The sequence below is a fragment of the Heterocephalus glaber genome, unplaced genomic scaffold (assembly GCF_053883595.1).
Source record: "Heterocephalus glaber isolate CG9 unplaced genomic scaffold, H.glaber_assembly_v1.0 deba00001457, whole genome shotgun sequence".
Lineage (NCBI taxonomy): Eukaryota > Metazoa > Chordata > Mammalia > Rodentia > Bathyergidae > Heterocephalus > Heterocephalus glaber.
In genome coordinates, this window is record NW_028258305.1 from 29,275,909 (window position 1) to 29,296,442 (window position 20,534).

Consider the following 20,534-nt stretch of genomic DNA (forward strand, 5'->3'; position numbering starts at 1 on the left):
TTTTAAAATATATAACCACAATGCAAAAGCCATTTGGGAAGGCTGCCGGGGATCAAACCCAGGGCTTCATGTATGGTAGGCAAGTACTCTACTACTGAGCTACACCTGCAGTCCTAGACAATAATAATTTCTTTCTAACTAATAAGTTCCACACATTGAAAATAGCTGATTTGTCTCAAATTTATTTTATGTCTCTAGGTTTCTTTTATCTCTTTTTGTCTTTTTTCTTTTAAGTTTTCTCTTGAAGAAAATTGGTCATTTGTCATATATAATTTCCCCTTGGTGTAGCCTGGATTTTGGATTGCATCCCGGTATCATTTAATATACTCTTCTGTGAATTGATAATTAGCTCTAGAAGATTGAGTAGAATCTGCTTTGATTTAGTGTGGGGAGAGGACTACTTCATGGGTAGTGCTAGGCTCACACTTTTCTAAGTTAGAATTTTGTTGGCCAGTCTTCTACTTTTTGAGCTAAAATCAAATCTGAAATATCAAGTGTAATGTGATAGGTTTTAAGAATTTGCACCTTATTGGTACTTTTTCCTTAAAAAAAAAACAGTGAATTTGAGCTAAATGAAAACCTTAGACATTTTGACAAACTGTTTTAAGTGGAAGGTTAGTTGAAAGGTGTCTCATTGTGACTCCTTATTCTTGTGGCCTTAAATTATATTGCTTTTCTCAAGTATCCTTTGATTAACCATCAGGGACTTAAATTGCAAAAGCAATATTTGATCACTGTAATAAAAGTAGAAAAATACAATTAAACAAAAGGGTACATTAAAGTCATTTGTTATTATCATTTGTTTAACCATTGTCAACTCTTTCATGATTTTCTCCAGGTGTTTTTGTGTTTTTGTTGGCTTTCCCATTCCTGGAACAAAACACCTGATGCCACAACTTAAGGGAGGAGAGGCTTAATTTGGCTCATGGTTTTGGGGGATTTGGTTCATCGTTGGCTGGCTCCAAGGCAGAAATGGCATGGTAGAAGTGCATAGTGGAGGAAAGCTGCTCACCTCAGGGTACCCAGGAAGCAGAGACGCAAGGGAGGAGCCAGGGGCAAAACTATACCCTTCAGATATAGACTGTATCCCCTGTGACTCACCTATCAGGCCTCACCTCATAACAACACATTCAGCTACAGCTTAATTTGTTTGTATACTGCTAGGCCTATAAACAAGCATTGCAAAGGATAAATAAGATAAGAATTCAGTGCGTGGCATAGCTCCCTAGTGCTTCCCCAGAGCCTCACAGAAGTGACCCACATTGGGTGGCCAGTGCCATGAAAATCTATCAGCTGTGAACACCTGGCTTGTCACCATTTCCACCATCGGGCTAGGGGAAGGGACATTATTTGTATTCAGCAAGTGATGTAACTACTGTTGGAAAAAGCAATTAATTGCCATGATACCTTTTTGTGCTTTTGTGATCCATTTCTTACTTTGTTCTCAGACTTGTAGCAGGTGTGGCCAGGCTTCCCACAGGTACAAACATATGTATCTATGTATAGTATTTTATAGATGTAAATAGGCTTATTGTATACATTTGCTTATTTTCATTGAAAAAGTGTATCATGAATATTTTCCATGTTAATATTTCTACACGACCGTCTTTTAGTTGGCTGCAAGAGTATTCAGTTGCATAAATCAGTTATTTAACCAATCCCTAGTGATCTCCTATAGGGATGTCTTTTGTCTTTGTACACATGATTATTTTATCATAAATTCCAGCTAGTCAAAGGATATGCACTTTGACAAATTCTAGGAAGAAATATACTAGGAATACTGTATGCTAGGAAGTTTGTACCTGAAATTTCCAGGGTTTTTTTATGCCTTTGTTTACAAAGATCTCATTACAATAAAATGTTTACTATTGAGCAAAAATTGATCTCTAACTGTTAATTAGCATCTCTGTCAATCTAGTGATTTGATATTCTCTCCCTTTTCCCCATATACTTTTTGGCCTTTTTATTTTGTTTTTTGTTGTTGTTTTGTTTTGTTTTTTGGTACTGGGGATTGAACTCCGGTCCTTGCGCTTGCAGGGCAGGTGGCAGAACCACTGAGCTAAACCCCCAGCCTGGCCTTTATATTTTGTAAAGCCCATTTGTGTCAGTTACGTAATTAGTATTTATTCATTGTCTCCTAGATGCCAGGCATTGGTGTGGGTGCTGGGCAAATATTGTTAACTAAGGCAGATTAGTGTTATCCTTGAAAAGCTTGGATTTTAGTTGAAAGAGACATGATAAATGTGGAATCATGAAAATAAGATAACCTCATGCCCTAAAATAAGGTGATGTAGTTGAAAGTGAGTGGGGACTACTTTAGCAAGCATTGTGGTCTGGAGATGCCTCTCAAAATAGAAGACGTTTAGATTGATATTTGAATAATAATTGTAAAAAACAGTCATTTGACAGTCTCGGGGGAAGAATATTCCAGGTAATAAAAGCCAAGTGCTCTGAAATAAGAATGAGCATAAGAAGTTTGGGGACAGAGGCCAGCAATAGGGAGCCAATAGGTAGGGAGCCAATAGGAATACAAATTGACATGGGGTTGAAAAACTAGGTAAGGTCAAGATTAAAGATGGCCTTGAGTACTGTGGTAAGGAGGTTAGATTTTATTTGGAACACAGTGGAAAACTTTGGGAGAGTTTTTGGCCTGAATGTGGAGTCAGTAGAATCAACAATACTGTTTTGTTGTATATATTTTTACATGTCTGTTAGATAGCCAGTGACAGTTTGATACATGCATCTGGAGCTCCACAAGTTAAATTAGAGAGATACAAACTTGAAGGTCATCAGAGTATAAATGGTACTTAAAGTTATGAAAAGGAGTGAGATCACCTGGAAGGAAAGTATAGAGAAGAGAAAGCAGGGCTGAGGTTAGAACCTTGGGTAATTCCAGTATTAGCAGTTTTCTGGAGAAGGAGCCCTGCAGAAAAACACTTGAGAGTAAGCAACCAGTTATGCTTAGCTAGGAAACATACTGGATGGGTATTTTGCCATGGAAGACCATGGAAGAAAGTATTTTAGGAAAGCAGGGCATGTAAACCGTCAGATGTGCTGAATTGTGTGAAGAAAAGGACTGAAAATTGAGCCTTGGCCTTGTTGAGTTTAATACATAGAATCAAGTACAAATAGACTGGTGAAGCTAGTTAAGGAAAGAATACAAAGTAGAAGAGATATCAAGAGAGTCTGCTGTCAAGGCCTTTTGCTGAAAAGGAGAGAATGGGGGGTGGAGCATTAGCTAGAAAGCCATCTTCAGTTTATGAAGGATGTTTTAGCATGCATTATGCTAACTTGGGTTTTGTGTCAGTGGGAATGACCAGTGGAGAAAGACAGATTGATGTTGCAGAAGTTAATAAAGACAACTCTGGGAATAAAGACTTTGAGAAGATGGGAACCAAGGTATAGGTCTAAGATCAGGGACAACTGATTCATTGTAAGAAGACAACATGAGTACATATGCAGGTAGGTTGGTGGGTTCTTACCTGATCGTATCCGTTTTCTTTTTCAACTTATAGGATGTGGTTATCACCCCGGAAGCAGAAGTATGACTAGAGATTTAATTAGAGATAAACATGTGAAATAGTCATCTTAGAGAATGGCAAAGTTTGTTTCACTCTGTCTTGGTCTTTGTTTCTCATCTCGGTCTTGGTCTTGATCACAGTCTGTCTGTCCTATATATACTGTGGGGGGGGTGTATAAATAAATTTAGTAGGCTTGTCTGGCATTGATAGGTGTCTGTCCATTTGAAATTCTAATTTAAAGTCAGTCTGGTATGTAGCTGTTATTCAGATGCAAGTGTAGGGAAATTGGATAGTTGGAGATACTGTTGTAGTTTGCTTGGCAAATATGGTAGTGGGAGAGAGGTCTTGGGAGTTATGAATGTGTTTTACTTTGTTAGTCTGTTTATTTATAATAGAATACCTGAGACTGGTTAATTTATAAAGAGCAGAAATTTATTTTCCACAGTTCTGGATGCTAGGAAAGCCAAGATCAAGGCCCTGCCATTTGGCAAGGGCCTTCTTGTAGAATGCTGTCTGTGCTGTGCATGGGGGGAGTGGGGAGAATTGGTGTGGAGAGTAGCGAGGGGTGGCATGGGATAGAGAACTCACAATTGCTTGCATGTGTGTACACACACATACTCGTGCATGCATGCATGCACGCACACATGTAGTCGCAGAAGGTGGAAGGGCAAAGAGTCCAGATTGGATCCTCACCCTTTTTTAGCAGCATTAATCCCACCCCTTCATAGCTTAATCACCTCTTAAAGGTCCCACGTCATAATCCTGTTATGGTAGCAGTTACATTTCAGCATGAGTTTTGGAGGGACGGACTTACAAACCACAACAGAGTGTCTGTAAAGGAGTGGTTATAGTTCCTACCCATGGAATCTGAGCTGAGTAAGAAGGAAAGTAACAACAGGAAGGTGGAATGAATAGTAAAAATGAATCAGTGAGATCAGTCTTGAGATAGAAACATTATTGGAATGGAAGAATTAAAGTTATTTATCTGGAAAGAGTGGAGGTGATAATGTGAATGGGATATTTGAACAGGCCACAAAGGTGGTACATTTATGAAGGATGACAAAATGTAAGGTATACTCCTGAGGGTACTGAATGGATGAAGTAGGGATTGTTGTAGCTGAGCAGGCCAGTTATTCAGGAGGCCTGAGTGTTCCAGTGATCATTTGTGAGGATCATGGAAAAATGAAGAAGTAGTGAAGTAGTAATGGGAGAGGGGGAGGATGAAACAGGTGCTGTAGTATGGGTATCTGATAAGATCTCCAGAAACGCAGCAGTGTGGAGGGACAAGAGGTGATAGATACACTGTGATTGCAAGCACTTCAAGGACAGGGCTGGAATTTTGGAAGAGAATGGGCAAGAGGTATTTGAAAGAAGTGAAGGTGGAAAAAGTGTCTATTTCATCTCATTGGTTTTGGTGCTGCTCACATTTCAGCCCAATAGATAATGAACGCACCCACATGTACTTCTTATGAAAGAGAAGCAATGAGATTTATAATTTTTAGTAACAATATGCATAAAATACATTTCATCCAATCACACTCTTTGGTTGCTCAGTAAGACTTTTTCTTTACCACCTCCTCCTTCCTTTTGCAGAGTTTTGGGGTATATTTTATTTTTCTATCATACTGGAGAGTTTTGAAGTCAAATGTGTGTGTGTGCGCGCACGCGCACATGCTTCAGCATAGAAGTGAGTAGTAAAGGACGAAAGCTAGAAAGTGGTAAAAGATGAAAGCTACTTAAGTCCAGATTGAGTACTGTGACACTTTCTATTAGTCAAAAAGTGTGGAGCTGCAAATTGCAGGATAAGAGTAATTAACCTATTTGTAGCTTTGTGGTTAAATGAAAGTATTGTTTTCCATTCTTTTTCATAACAGTATACAGAATTTGCAATAAGGCTAATATTTCAATGTGAAAACCTCTGAAATTAAATTATTATAACATCAAGAATATGTAAGCTTTGTTAGAGCAATAGTCTTGAAAGGAAATTGTACTTCTATATTAGCATGTTGAAGGGGTAGACTACTGAACAATAATAGATGAAAATTTTAATACCTTGCTTTCAGTAATTGATTGAACTAGGCAGAAGATCAACAAGAAAATAAAAATAAATATAAACTCAGCTGGGGCAGTAGGTCAGTGGTAGAGCATTTGCCTAGCATGTGCAAGGCCCAGTCTCCAGAAACACAAAAGAAAGGAGGAAGAGGAGAAATAAGTATAAACTAACAAGACCTAAGAGACACCTGTAAAATATTCCATCCAGTGGTAGCAGAATACACACCGGAATTTTTTTTATTTTTTTAGTATTTTGAGACAAGGTCTTGCTGTGTAGTCCAGGCTGGTCTTGAACTCACTGTGTAGTCCAGGCTGGTCTCAAATTCATGGCAATCTTCCTGCCTCAGCCTCCCAAGTGCTGAGTTTACAGGTGTGCACCACCATGTCCAGCTACAGTACTGTTCTTGAGATTTTTGTTTTGCAGTTTTCAGTGTACAAGTCTTGCATTTCTTTTGTTAAATGTATACCTATGTATTTTATTCTTTTTTGTAAATTGTTATTGTAATTAGCATTGTCTATGGCAGTTGCCCAACACCAGTTCAATGAGATCCTGTGTGTTTTTTTGGTACTGGAGATCGAACTCAGAACATTGCGCTTGCGAGGCAGGTGGCAGAACCACTGAGCTAAATCTCCAGCCCGAGATCCTGTTTTATTTAGAATTATTTTCTTAATTTTCAGAATATTCATTCTGTGTATAGAAACAACAGTTGATTTTTATATGCTTATCTTGTACCTTTGCTGAACTTAGCAGTCCTGGTAGTTTTTTCTGCATATAAGATAATATATTCTGCAAATGCAGTTTTATTTCTTCCTTTCTAATATGGATGCCTTTTATTTCAAAAATATGCAAGGCTTTTACTCTGAAAACTATAATACATTGTTACAATAAATGGAAGATCTAAATAAGTATAAAGATATTTCTTATTAATAGATTGGAAAACTTAATGTTGTTAAGATGACATTCCTCCCAAAATTAACCTATAAATTCAACACAGCTTCTATCAAAATACCAGTTTGCTCTTTTGTAGAAATTGACAAGCTGTTCCTTGAATTCATGTGCAAATGCAAGGGGCCTAGAAGAGCCAGTCTTGAAAGAGCACTCACTGTTGGAAGGCTTACTGGTGCAAGGAGGGACAGATGAGTGAAACAGAAATGAGTCCAGAGCTTAACCCTTAATTTTATGGTCAATTGACTTTTCATGTGATACCAAAACAACTCAGTGGAAGAACGAATTGCCTTTTTAATGGGGAGGGGAGCGACTGGATATCCACATGCAAAACAATGAAATTGGACGCCACCACACACCACACACAAAAATTAATTCAAAACAGATTATACATCTGAAAGAACTGAAAAGATAGAAGAACTGAAAGTTTGAAATTGTTATATAAGGAAACATGGGAATATATCTCTGCAATCTTGGGTTAGGTGATGCTTACCAGAAGTGTCAGTAACGAAAGAAAAGCCAGTTAAATTGTATTACACCGTAAGTAAGAATTTTTGTCAAAAAAAAAAATGTCATTAACAAACTGGAGGTGATGGTGCCTGCCTGTAATCCCAGCATTCTGGGAGGCTGACACAGGAAGATTTCAAATTCAAGCCCAGCCTGGCAATTTAGTGACTTAAAATGATCTCAAAATAAAAAATAAGAGGGCCAGGGATTTAGCTCAGTGGTTCTGCCACCTGCCTCGCAAGCGCAAGGACCTGAGTTCGATCCCCGGTACCAAAAAAAAAAAATTGCTCTCAAAATAAAAAATAAAGCCTCGAGATATAGCTCAGTGCATATGCTCTGGGATTAATCTGTGCACGCACACACCACACACAAGCAAAACAAGTGGCTAATGAACACATGAAAAGGTTTTCAACATCATTAGTTACTAGGGAAATGAGTATCAGAGTCAAGTGAGATACCACTTCTACTCATTAGGATGTCTACAATATTTATTGTAGACACAATGACAAGGGTGGATAAGATCTCAAAGTAACTGACAAAGGTATTGATTTCTAACCCAGATTCAGATAAGGGGTTTTTGTGCACAGCACCTATATCCCTCTTAACTTTTTTTTTTTAGAGTCGGGGGTTGAACTCGGGACCTTGTGCTTGAGAGGCAGGCAGCAAAACCACTGAGCTAAATCCCTGGCCCCCTCTTAACTTTTTAGTTCATAAGAAAAGAGGGCTTTATGTTCATTTGTGGCCCAGCACTACTTTGTATTAATTTCACCTTAGGTCCACCTTGTTCTTAGACTGCTGTTTTATAGAAACTGTCTTTTCCCTTGTTTGTTGAGATAGCCCAAGATACCTCTAGTATGCAGTTTTCCTAAGTGGAGTGGATCACTAAACGTGATTTTGTGAGATTGCAGGTTTGCTTTTGTTGTTAAGCCTGATTGGGCTGGATCACTGCCAACTTTTGAGACTCATTTTGAGTGAAAGTTAAAAATGATGAAGGAGCTGGCAAGCAGAACAGGACTCATGTATAGGTGCTCACATGTATTGCTCACACATAATATACTTAACAGCTTTTTCTTTCCGATTCTGATATGGCCTTGTAATTGTCTATGTTATGGATCTCTTGGATCTTCTTTCTTAGTGATTTAAAGTCAGAATTTTAAAATTACTTATAATTACTCATTTATTGTTTGTAGCACCAATTATTTAAATGATACTAAACCAGATAGTTGAATGTTTAGATAGACAATTCACAGGAGAAACTCTTCTAAGTAGGGAAATCTATTCCTTCCCAACACAATGAAAAATACAGAGATTGGTAAGCAGGGAAATTCAGAGTGGGAAAATAAGGTATTGTGTTTTGTTGCCGTGAGACCAACATGTATTAAATTATAGAACAACTTTAAAGTGTGACAAGGTACCAGTAAGTCCTCATTCCACTCTTTTTCCATGAATCTCCAGTTATATTTTATGAATATTCTTTTCTGTCAGCTTTTGACATTAGTTTTCTGTCCTGAGGGATAACTGAGAGGCACTTTCTGCCTCATTATGTTTCATCAGAGAGTGGCAAGTCATTAGGGAAATTATTTTATCTGACACCTCCTCCTATTTCCCTTGAGTGCTGCGTAGATTCCTACCACTGTTTATTTGTTCACTGGTGCCCTGTGTTTATTGCCATCCATCATGAGTAAAGTAATTGTTACATCATTCCTGATAATATTCCTCAAAGGTTAATCTTGGGTTGGTTAGCCACTCTTTAGTATATTAGAACACATTAAGGACTTGAGGCTGACTATACTGGATACCCACTGAAAGGTGGCAATACTCAAGACTACAAAAGCAAACAGCAAAGGACTTTTTACTTGGTTTGTCTGCAATTTTTATTCTTCCCTCATTTCTAACCATATGTATTTGATTAGTGATTTAGTTTCAAGAATGAGTTGGATCCAGGTAAGAAAGTGAAACTTCACAGGATAAGTCAAGAATTTCACATTAAGGCACTCTGCCCTGTCTGGACCCCATTTGTTTGCACTAGAAAATGTTTTCTCAAGTATTCCTTTCACATACGAAGTGGGTAGAATTTGTTTCTCAGGGTGAAAAAATCTTACTCTTTATGCATAAAAAACACGTATGTATGTATATATACACAATAGGTAAACCGATATATAGAATATCTGTGGCATTAAAATTTCATGGAGAGGGGCCATTAGGAAAAGGGACTCTTTTTGGAGCTGGGGGTCTTGGTTTCTCTAATTCCTAATCATCCCACATAAACTACTTTGCCACACCAATCAGGACATTTTGGTCTTTTGCTGCTAGGATAGTTTCAGCTAGGAATTTCTTCTTGACCATGTTGTTGAACCCAAATTTAAAGTTTAGTCAGTAAGTTTATGAAAATGTGATACTTAAAAATTGTTATTCATGAGCAATTATTTAAAGCTCATCAAACAAATAAGCTATGAGTTATTTTCATCAGACAAAGTGTTTGATTGGAACCACACTCCTCATTCTCATTCTTGAAAAATACTACTACTGCTGTTATAATAATTTTTTCATTTATTTTGCAATATTTTGAAGTCAATAGAATCATTAGATCTTGTTTTGCATATCTGTGTGGTATTAATCAGGGCTTGACAAACTCCAAAACTGAAACATGAGTGCTTGTTCTTTGGTTCTAGGAGAAAAAGTTATAATTATATATCTTAATTATATAAGCCAGTTTCTTATCTTTTTAAAAATCAGCTTTTAGATTTTGTACTCTGTCATTTTAAGGTAGTTGGATTTCAGGGTATTTCCTGATCTCTGGTAATTTGAGACAGCTTGGTTAAAAGAATCATAGCCCTGCGGTGTTAGTCATGGGATAATGAAATACTGTTAATTTCATTTATTGTTTCTACACATTGAAATGAAGTTCAGAAATTAGGTATCTTAAATGGTATCATGTGTCATATTTAAAGCTAAATTAAGGCTGACCTTAAATGCCTTTACATAGTGTGTAGGTATATATTTCCACCTCTCTGTTTCTGTGAACATGACAGACTTAGTTTGTTTTCCGTAATCCAAGTTTAAATTTTCCCTCTGACAATAGGACACTTTTATTATTATAGTAAAACTACATAACTTGAGGCCTATCTTCTTAACAAGTACACAGTACCGTATTGTTAACTATAACAAAGATGCTTTACTATGGACCTTTAGAACTTCTAATCTTGCGTGACTGAAATTTGTACCCCCTGAACATCAACTCCCTATTTCCTCTTCACTCAGTCCTGGCAATGACTATTCCAACCATTTCTGTCTTGATTAAAGTACCTCATATAAGTAGAATCACCACAGTATTTGTCCTTCTGTGATCGACTTATTTCATTTAGCACATTGTCCTCCAGGTCCATTGATGTTTTAGCATGCAGCAAGATTTCTTTCTTCTTATGGCTGAATAATACTCAGGTGTGTGTATCGTATGTTCTTTATCCATTTTTTGTTAATAGATGTTTGGGTTGTTTCTACTTCTTAGCTGTTGTAAATAATGACATAATGAACTAGCGGATACAAGTATCTCTTTCAGATCCTGATTTCAGTTCTTTTGGGTATCTAACCATAAGAGGGCTTGCTATATCATATGGTACTGCTATTAATATTTTGAGAAACCTCCATACTGTTTTCCATAGAAGCTGCATGATTTTACATTTCTATCAGCAGTGCACAGGGATCCAGTTTCTTAACATCCTCACAAACACTTTTTTTCTGGTTTTGATTTTGGTTTTGTTTAAATAATGACTATCCTAACAGGTGTGAAGTAAAACCTCATTGTGGTTTAGACTTGCATTTCTCTAGTGATTGATGATGTTGGGCATCTCTCATATACCTGTTGGCCATTTGTATGTCTTCCAAGAAGTGTCAGTTCAAGTTCTTTTGCTCATTTAAAAAAAAAATTCTTAGCATTATTAATATAAAATTGACAAAAATTGTGTATATTTATGGGCATACAATATGTATACTATATGTATACATTGTGAAGTGATTAGATCAGGTTAAGATATATCAGACACTTTTTGTTCATTATTTAATTAAGTTATTTGATTGTTGTTTGTTTTCCATTGAGTTCCAAGAGTTCCTTATATATTTTGGATATTATCCTTTTTCAGATATATGGTTTCCAAATATTTTCTCCCATCTTATAGACTGCATATTTAGTCTGATCATTTCCTTTTCTGTGCAAGATTTGAGTTTGAGGCAGTCTCACCTGTTTCTGCTTCTTGGTTCATTTAATAGGTGCTCTATTTGTAAGTTTGCCTGGCCCCCCACCATTCTTTTTTGGGGGGCCACATCTTCTGGAAGATCAATTTTTCATTTTAGTGTCTAAAATTTTTTTCAAGAAATCCTAGATTATCAGAATTGGAAAAAGGTTCTGGTTCACCCTTCTGCTGTACAGTATCCCAATTAAGTATTCTAGCAATTTTTTCTTGAACCCGTTCATCTTTGAAATACATTTCTTAGGAACTTTGAATAAAATTATTTAAATCAACCATTTAGTGTCTTTGGATTACTAATGTTTCACATTTTTATTTTTTGCTAAATTTACATTTTCAGTTATCTTTAAAAACTGAATGGATTTTTACCCCATAAAATATTGAATTTAATTTGGCCCCTGTTGTGATATGGAATTATTTAATAGGAGAAAATTATTGCACTTTGAATCAGCACTTCATGAAAAAAGTTGTAATTGAAGATTTAGAGCGTCTAATAGTTTTAAAAGAAATCAAAGGAGTAATAAGCTATTTACTATATAAAGTTTGCTGATAATTGTGTAAATTTAAACCAAAAGCTGATAGGTTCAATTTATAGTTATCGCAGAGAAGATTATTGTAGATTTATTCAATCAACTGTTCTTTCGATGATTAAGGTGTAGTTCTGTTCTGGAAGACTTTGTATTCTAGTGAGAACATAGACACAGACATTGATGTGGTGTGACAAAGGCTATGATATACACAAAGATTCCTATACAGCTTGTGATGGTCATAGTTACAGTTATAATCTACTGGAGGTGGCTTAAATGATACAGGGACTTGTGGTAATGCACAGGTATATCTGAAAATCACAGAGGCAGGTGAGGCTCCTTGTGGTTTTGCTATTAAGTGCCCTCTTTTTTTCCTGTTTCTCCTCAGTGCTTTTCACAGATCAACTTTATTCTTGGTTGGCTCCCTGTGAGGTTGTATGATGTCTGCTAATGACTCTTGGGCCTACCCTTTGAAGGAGAGCTTCTGTCGTCTAATCAGCAAAAGAAAATGGGCTCACTGGCTAGGTCATACCTGATGTATATGACCTTTCATTGGATTACAAAAATGTGTAATTTCAGTGTGGGTGAAAAAACAAAATAATTTCCAAAGTATTTACTATACCTGTGAAAAATGATATTAGTCTCATTATGACTTTATTATTTCTAACTTTTCTTCTTAATATATTGAAAATCAGGATTCTTAATGATCGAAGTGACCTCATAAAGGGATGCTAGTGCAGTGATCTGAATTTTTGAGAATATAAAAGTTATGTTTTCAAATTGGAGAATTTTTATTTTATGCTCACATCAGTACTGAGAACCTGACATGCCTTCTCTTCTCCTTTACATCTTCCCTGGTAACTGGGACAGTGAGGTGGGTTTTGATAGCAGGTTCAAGTGGCTCTATCTAGGCTGAGTTAGTTCATGTCTTGGTTATATTCCCCGTAGGAAGTGCCAAGGCCAGAAAGGTTGGGCTTCTCATAATCGCATAACGACTTGAACAGTAACTGGTAAATCCTTCTGTTTTTTACTTTGCCACTTATGTACATTCTATCAGGCTGTTCACAGAATATATTACTTGAAAATCTGAATTAGTAATGCAGGCTACTTTGGTTTATGTGTGAGCTCTACCACTTGTTCTCTTTTTGCTCAGTCCCTGATTCACCACGTTTGCACTCCCTGCACTTCTGTTTCTCTCCATGACAAGTGTTCTTTCAGGAGTTGCAGCATGTGACTCTGCTATAGGATTGCCCGATCCTGTTTTGAAGAATTTGGATAGGTTGCAGGAGAGAGATTATTTGCTAATTGTCTGACCAGGCTCAGATATAATGCCATTCTGCATCCTAACACAGTGGGAGGCAAGCACTAAATTCAGGATATGACTGAGTATGTGGGCCGTCTGGTAACCCAGTACTGCTAATGTAGGCCTCTCAGCTCTACCGAGGGCCTGTGGAAATATATTTGACACACTCAGTGTATAAGGAGTCCTGCCCTAACTTTAAACTACTTGTTTGCACAAAAATTATAATAAGTGGGCCGGGGATTTAGCTCTGGCACCACACCTGCCTCACAAGTGCAAGGTCCAGAGTTCAATCTCCAGTACCAAAAAAAATTATAATAAATGTTATTTAGCAATAGAAGAAAAAGTAATACATATTTCTTGGTGATACATTGTTCTGAGTCTAGTATAGAGCATACTTTGTTCCAGGCACTGTTCCAAGTATTATTAATTCACTTAACATTTACATCAGCCCTATAAGACAGGTTATTACTATTTTACTGAGTAGGAAATTGGCACAGAGAAGTCAAGTAATCTGCCCAAGTTTACACAGTTTAGCAGGGGAATAGAGCTAGGATTTGAATCCAGAAAGTCTGGGCTTAGAATTCATACTCTGAATCACTACTAATACTTTCAATCATACTTTCTCTCAAATCAGGACTGAAATTGTCATTAAAAGTAATGTTAGTAACTTACTGGTTATGCTTTTTTCATAACTCATTAATTATACTTATTCATCAGTATAATTATCTTACGTTTTGAAATAAATAAACATTTTGAAATTTTTCTTACCTACTAAATATTCAACATACTTGTTTTTTACTCTAGGGGAAGACTTTGCAGTTGTGCAGCAAGAAATTATTATGATGAAAGACTGTAAACACCCAAATATTGTCGCTTATTTTGGAAGCTATCTCAGGTACATTGTTTGCATTTCAAAAAGCAATAATGATTCTATGACTTAATTCATTTAACAAAATAAAGTTAGCTCTGATACCATGGTCTGTACTTTTCTTCATGTTTTGAAGGTAGGATATTTTCACATGAATGGGGTATTTACTTATGACCTATTATCTTAATTCCATAACCAATATCATAGTTTTGGGACTTGGGAATTCTGGGTGTGGTTTCAGTGAGAAGGCTGCAAGAAAAAACTGACTTTTATGGTTAGTCTTTTCATGGTGAAGTAGAGGTCCAAATGTACCATTTGTTGCCCCTTATAGACATGTTCCTGTAATATTTTTATCTGAAAGTCTCTCTGTGTGTTTTGTTCTTCTAGCCTCAGAAGTGAACGCCTCATCCCTTTCCTTCATTTTCTTCAAAGGACTAGGAACTATAATTACTTCAGTAATTTATTCTTCTAGGCCCTAAAGTGATCTTAGAAAGCAACTTTGGCCCCTCTTGTTTTGTTTGGGCAGGACCCAGACAGGTTCCGCATGTCATTTTCCATAGGGGTCCCCTCAGTTAAACCTTGTTTTCTGCCTGGTGTGGTAGCACACACCTGTAATCCCAGTGCTTGGGAGGCTGAGGCATGAGGATCACTGCAAGTTGGAGGCCAGCCTGGACTACATACTGAGCTCAAGGCCAGTCTGGACTACATTAGTGAGACCCTGTCTCCAAAAAAAACCTCTCGTTTTTCCGTTCACTTCTGTATACAGTTGTGTCTTAACACTGTGACCCACTTGTTTTTCAGTTTTGGAAGACTAGAGAATGTATTACAAACAAAAACAAAACCTCTTTCAGTTTAGATCCAGTATACTGTAGCAATATAAAGATGTAATTTCAAGTTCCCATTTTCACACGACCCTAGTACAAAACACACTGTTCCTCTTCTTACAGATAAAAGAGTGGGGGCGGGGGGCCAGGGATTTAGCTCAGTGATGCTGCTGCCTGCCTCCCAAGTGCAAGGTCCCAGGTTCCATCCCCAGTACCAAAAAAAAAAGTGGGGAAATTTGCCCTCTTTCCAGTTTGTGATAAGCCAAAGATAGGAGTAGATTTATTGAATACTTGAGGGAATTTGTTAACCCTTTTCACATAGGAATAAGTCAGTGTTAAACATTTTGAATGAGTTAACAGCCAATTTTATATTGCTTTCATGGTGAGTGTTCAAACAGCAACCTATTAGTTTGTATATTAAGGAGCAGACAGAGCCTGGGCTGTTAACTCTGTTAGCTCAGAGAAATAGTCTTTTAAAATCATTTAAGTTTTAGTGCAAATAATCGATTCCTGCCAACATAGATAAAATCACCGCTTCAAAACAGTTTATTTTACTGCTGTTGATTCTAATAAGATGACCTACCTAGATTTAATTGGGGAAGCATTACAAAGTTTTTCATCCTAGGCATGGGCTGGCCTTTCAAAGAGAGGGTTTTTGTAATGCCATTTTTGTGGTACTGGGGATTGAACCCAGGGCCTTCACACTGAGGTACATACCTAGTTCTTTTTTATTTATTTTTTATTTTTATTTTTAAATTTTGAGACAGCATCTTGCTAAGTCACCCAGGCTTGCCTCAAACTTGTGACCCTCCTGCTTTAGCCTCCCAAGTAGCTGGGGTTACAGACATATACCACTGTGCCTAGCTTAAGGTTAAAAGAAAGATTTTGTGTTTCCCCAGGGTCATTGATCTAAGAGTGTTTCTTAAACATGGTCTGAATCTTCCAGCACAACTCTTCTGGGTTTTTTTTTAAGTACCATCATAGTAGTACCTCATTTGCTCTTTCAGTAACACTATTAGCAAAATAATTCTATAGTAGATGTTATTTCCATTTTACAAATAAAATGCTTGAGAAGGCTTAATCTCAAATTTTGCTTTCATTCTATTTTTATCCAAGTATAAAGAATATAAAGAGGGGCCAGGGATTCAGTGATACCATGCCTACCTTGCAAACAAGGTCCTGAGTTCGATCCCCGATACTGGGGTGGGTCGGGGGAAGAATACAAAGAAACCAAAGTAAAACAGATGAAGTTAGGGTCATTTTTTTCAGTAGAAATATGTTCTTTTTACTCTTGTAAAATAATCTAAGATTGGGAAATACTGGTTTAAATAGATGATTCCACTCTGTAAGTGGCATTGCTGTTGAAAATTACGAGAGCAAGTGGTAGAGAGAGGAGTAATTAATCTTCCTTTTGTGTAGCTCCTTTCTTCTATAGAGGTTCTTCTCTTACTCCCTAATTGAAGTGCAGTCTCATCTAAATTTGCAATATGGAATGCTTAATGATTAGGCATGTTGGACATCAGAGCTGGAAAGGACTGCAAGATCTTGTCAAAGAGCCCATCTCTTTACAGATGAGAAAATGAAGTGCTGGATAAATGACTTCTTTGGGCTGTTCAACTGCTCGTTGTTAGCACTGGGACTTAAGCCTGGCTCTGAGATACCTAGCCTGATGTCTTTTTGATGTACCATATTCCTTAGTCCAGGAAGGCCAGATTTAGTCTCAGAAGGAATATGACTGCCTGGATTCTTTCTCATTACCAAATGATTTTACAAAGGGTGAGGAGCTTGTTTGTTTGAGCTTGGTACAAACCCCCTAAAATACATACTCTTCACCACCACTTTTTTTTTCCTATGTTGTGACTACAGCATGTAATAACAGATTTATACAAAAATATGAGGAAAGTGGGCAAATGTAATTTAACATTGACAAACTTGTCCCTCAGGGAATCTGTTACCCTATAAATTTTCCTAGTTGATCATTATAATTAAATTCCAGAAGGCTATTTTATAGCAGAGTAGCTGTGCTTGTGTATGGAAGGGTCCTGAGGATTGAGCTTAGGATCTTCACTCTTGGTTCCATCCCAAGCTGATTTTTTTATTTTGAGACAGGGTCTTGCTGAGTCACTAAATTGCCCAGGCTGGGCTTAAACTTGTGATCCTCTGGTCTCAGCCTTCCAGAGTGTCAGGATTACAGGCATGTGCCACTAAGTTCACTTCTAGAAGAGATTCTGAGACTGAGCTCCTATAAAACAAAAGGGGTGGGTGGTGGAGAGAGTCAACAGGGAAGAAAACACTAGATAGGACAGAGCTTTCTCTGGAGATATAAATTTTAAAGTAGGTAGTCACCTAATGTATATATGTAATGTACATTTGTGTTACAGTTATCATAGACCTAGTATTTATTCCCATTGAATCTTAGTTATTTCTTTTTAGGTAAGGAAGACTTTTAATTTCTTGCTCCTTCTAAGTGTTCTTAGCCCTGTATATTTTTAGGAATAGGCTAAGAAAACTGTCACATTCCTCTCAAATTTAAACTCTTAAAGCACAACTTGAAAACCAACAAAAAGTCTTTAAAAGATACACTGGTAAATCAGATCCATAAAGTAAAAGCAATTTTATATAGATCAGGTATTCCAAATCTTTGAAATAGAGTACTGGTTTAGTTGAGCATAAGTTGTCTCATCATAATAATGTATTTATAAATCATCATCATGTGTATCATTATATTATCATTATACCACCAGTTCTAAAGTGTTTTAACATTATTTCTTAGTTTATAGAATGCTGCCTTGATTTCTGGAGATATAAAGTTAGATAAAACCAAGTCCTTGCCTTTAAGCAGCTTGTAATCTAGGAGAGAGACATGAGTAAATAATTACAACATAACATGCTACCTGTAAAAATAATTTTGATATAAGGACCAGAAGTGCTGACGATGGTAGAAATTGTGATTTGATAAAGTAGAGGCATCAGAATGTTCTATGAATGAAGCATTTCCCAAAAACTGGTAAAAGATTAGTAGACATTTATGTGTGTAGGTCACAATTTTTGGCAAAGAATGCATGCATGAAAATATTTCCCATGAAATATTCAGGAAAAATCTAATGTCTCATATTAGAGTGTAAGAGTGTAGTTGAGGTAGGTAAGACTATAGAGATACAGGCGAAAAGGAACCTTTGATGCCTTAAGTAGACCTATAGGGATTAAGATTAAAGAGAGGTAATATGTTCTGTGGAGGATGCACTTGGGGTGTGGGTGATTGAGTCAAGGAGTTCAGTTAAATTTATTGTAGTACATTTATTATAATAATTCAGGAAAGGGATGGTGATCTCTGGAGAATTGGAAAAATTGGAAAATTTTTTTCTAGAGGCAGAGACAGGGCTGGGAAGGGACACAAGATCTTTTTTTTTTTTGGTAAATCTTTTATTTATAGTTACAACAGGATCTTAATTGAAACATGTTAATAAATACCTTTTTGAATACTTAGATATGAGGATAAAGATTACAGTTAAGGCACTATTTGTATTCAGTGTGCTTCAGCAATAAGGCTTTCACATCAGTGCATAGCTCTTAGAATTTTGGTTCCTGAGTACTAGTAAATATCAAGCTGGAAAGTCTTACTTTATTTTTCCATTCCTTGTAAGATAGAAAATTTTACAAAATAAGAAAAAATAATTTTAAGGATTTGTTGGGTCAGGAAATTAATACTAACACATTGAACATTTACCTTAGTGGTTAATTTTGTTCCAAATCAGAAGCCTAGGGGAAGAGATTTTATAGTTTGTTGGCCTGCTTAAAATTGGGTGATTGCTCAAGTCCTTTCCTATTAGACTTAGTGAATGACCAAAAGCTAAGAGAGATTTATCATCACAGTAGAGACATTCATGGAACATGGATCATTCTTCTAATAGATTCTGACTATTCAAGTATTTTTGGTAATACTAGACTTTAACCAAGTAGAACATTATAAAGTTAAAGTATTTTAGGCTCCTTAAAAAGTAAAGTATTAATTTATTTAGTCCGGGTTTTTTTTTTCTGCTTCTACACTGAAAAGTCATTTTAGATAGAATGAATAGAAAATTACGTACTTCAACAAAGGGAGAAAAGGAAGAGACTAATTGAAGTAGAAGACATTGTAATAGTGAATAAGAAATGGAAGAGTTCTCTGTTCATTTTCCCTGCCAAGGAGAATTGTTTTCAAACTGTAAAGGTATGGAAACATTAAGATGGAACTGAAGCATAGATCAAACGAGATAATTACAGAGCAGCTAGATACTTTAAATGATTTAAGCTTTTAGATTTATATAAATTATACTGAAAATTTAGCAAATGGGATTGTTATCCACTGTTGTTGAATGTCTTTTGACAAATAGGAAAGATGTCAAAGATTAGAGATCAGCAACAACCAATTTGCAAAGAAGGGGAAGAAGTGATTTATAGAAAATACAGACAATTAAACTGGATGCCAGTCCTCATTCCTAGTCAGCATTTAGGAGAAGATATTAATAAGACAAACACTTAGAAGGAGTGGTGATTAGCATGACTTTAGTGAAAAGTTATGTCAAATCAATCCCATTTTGCTTCTGTTTCTTATTTTTTAAAAAGAAAAGGTTAAAAATAAAACTAAAAATTTTTAGATTAAAAAAAGAAAAAGATGGTGTTATTTACACATTCATCAAGTTCCTGGAGGAATTTAATATGACACATACAAGTATAGTATAAAGATAATTTCTAGCAGAAGCAGTGGAAATGTTTAACATTTATTATGCTATATTCCAGGTCCTATACTAAGAAACTTACATATAATTTCATTTCCTGAGCAGACTCTGAAACAGTCATTTAACTTGTTTTTGTAGGATGTTTGTAGTCTCAGCTGCCTGTTTCTTAAGCACATGGAACATGTATTTACCTGGAAGACTCACTACGTGTGAAAATATTTTAGAGCAGTAAATGGTTCGCAAATATTTTGGCATTACAACCTCTTTTATTTCACTCTCTTAAAAATTATTAAGTAGCAGCCAAGCATAGTGGCACATGCTTATCCCAGCACTGGGAAGGTGGAGGCAGAAGGATCACCATGAGTTTGAGGCCAGCCTGAATGACATAGTGAGACCCTGTCTCAAAAGAAAGTTACTAAGTAGCCCAAAGAACTTCTGTTTGTGAGAGTTATATCTACTGATTTTACCATATGAGAAAAAACTCATGACTGTATAAGCACATGTTACAGTAACTGTCAGGGATGACATTATCAACCTGAGCTGGTTCCATAAAACTCCCCTGTGCTCTCAAGAGAGAAAGAAAAGAGAGTACAAAGGGCAGATGGTTTCATAGTGTTACTATGAAAATAGTCTTGACCTTAGCTTACCCCTGAAAGGGTCTCAGAGTAGCCCAAACCATACATAGTTTGAGGACCACTATTATAGAGGAAGGATTCAGCTAAAGAGAGCAGAAGTGGAATCCTGTATTCCAGATACAAAATTGGAGCATGAGTTATTCCGAAGAATATTGGCTGATGGACTTGCCAGAGAGGAAGTAATCTATATAGTTGAGCTTTATTCATGTCACCAGTAAAGAATATTTCTGCCAAGGCTAGGGATGTAGTTCAGTGGCACCACTCCTGCCTACCAAGCGCAAGGTCCGGAGTTCAATTCCTGGTACAAAAAAAAAAAGAATATTTTTGCCATTACTTAAACTCATTAGTAAATTGTGATTCAAATTAAAATAGTTATAAGCCAAGCCCTT

The 20,534-nt window shown here is 36.5% G+C and overlaps 1 protein-coding gene across 10 annotated transcripts in view; it reads left to right on the plus strand.

Moving 5' to 3' along the window:
- Map4k3 (mitogen-activated protein kinase kinase kinase kinase 3) overlaps nucleotides 1-20,534 on the plus strand; it is a 158,357-nt gene that overhangs the window by 51,208 nt on the left and 86,615 nt on the right. For 8 of the 10 annotated variants that reach the window (XR_002392886.2, XM_013070189.3, XM_004839338.4 and 5 more), the window contains one exon: nucleotides 13,905-13,995. The exons of the other annotated variants lie outside the window; for them this stretch is intronic. Coding sequence is in view for 7 of the 8 variants with exons in the window: in XM_013070189.3 (XP_012925643.1) it covers nucleotides 13,905-13,995 (91 nt within the window). In the remaining variant the exon portion in view is untranslated. The remainder of the gene's footprint in view (nucleotides 1-13,904; nucleotides 13,996-20,534) is intronic. 10 annotated transcript variants of the gene reach the window in all.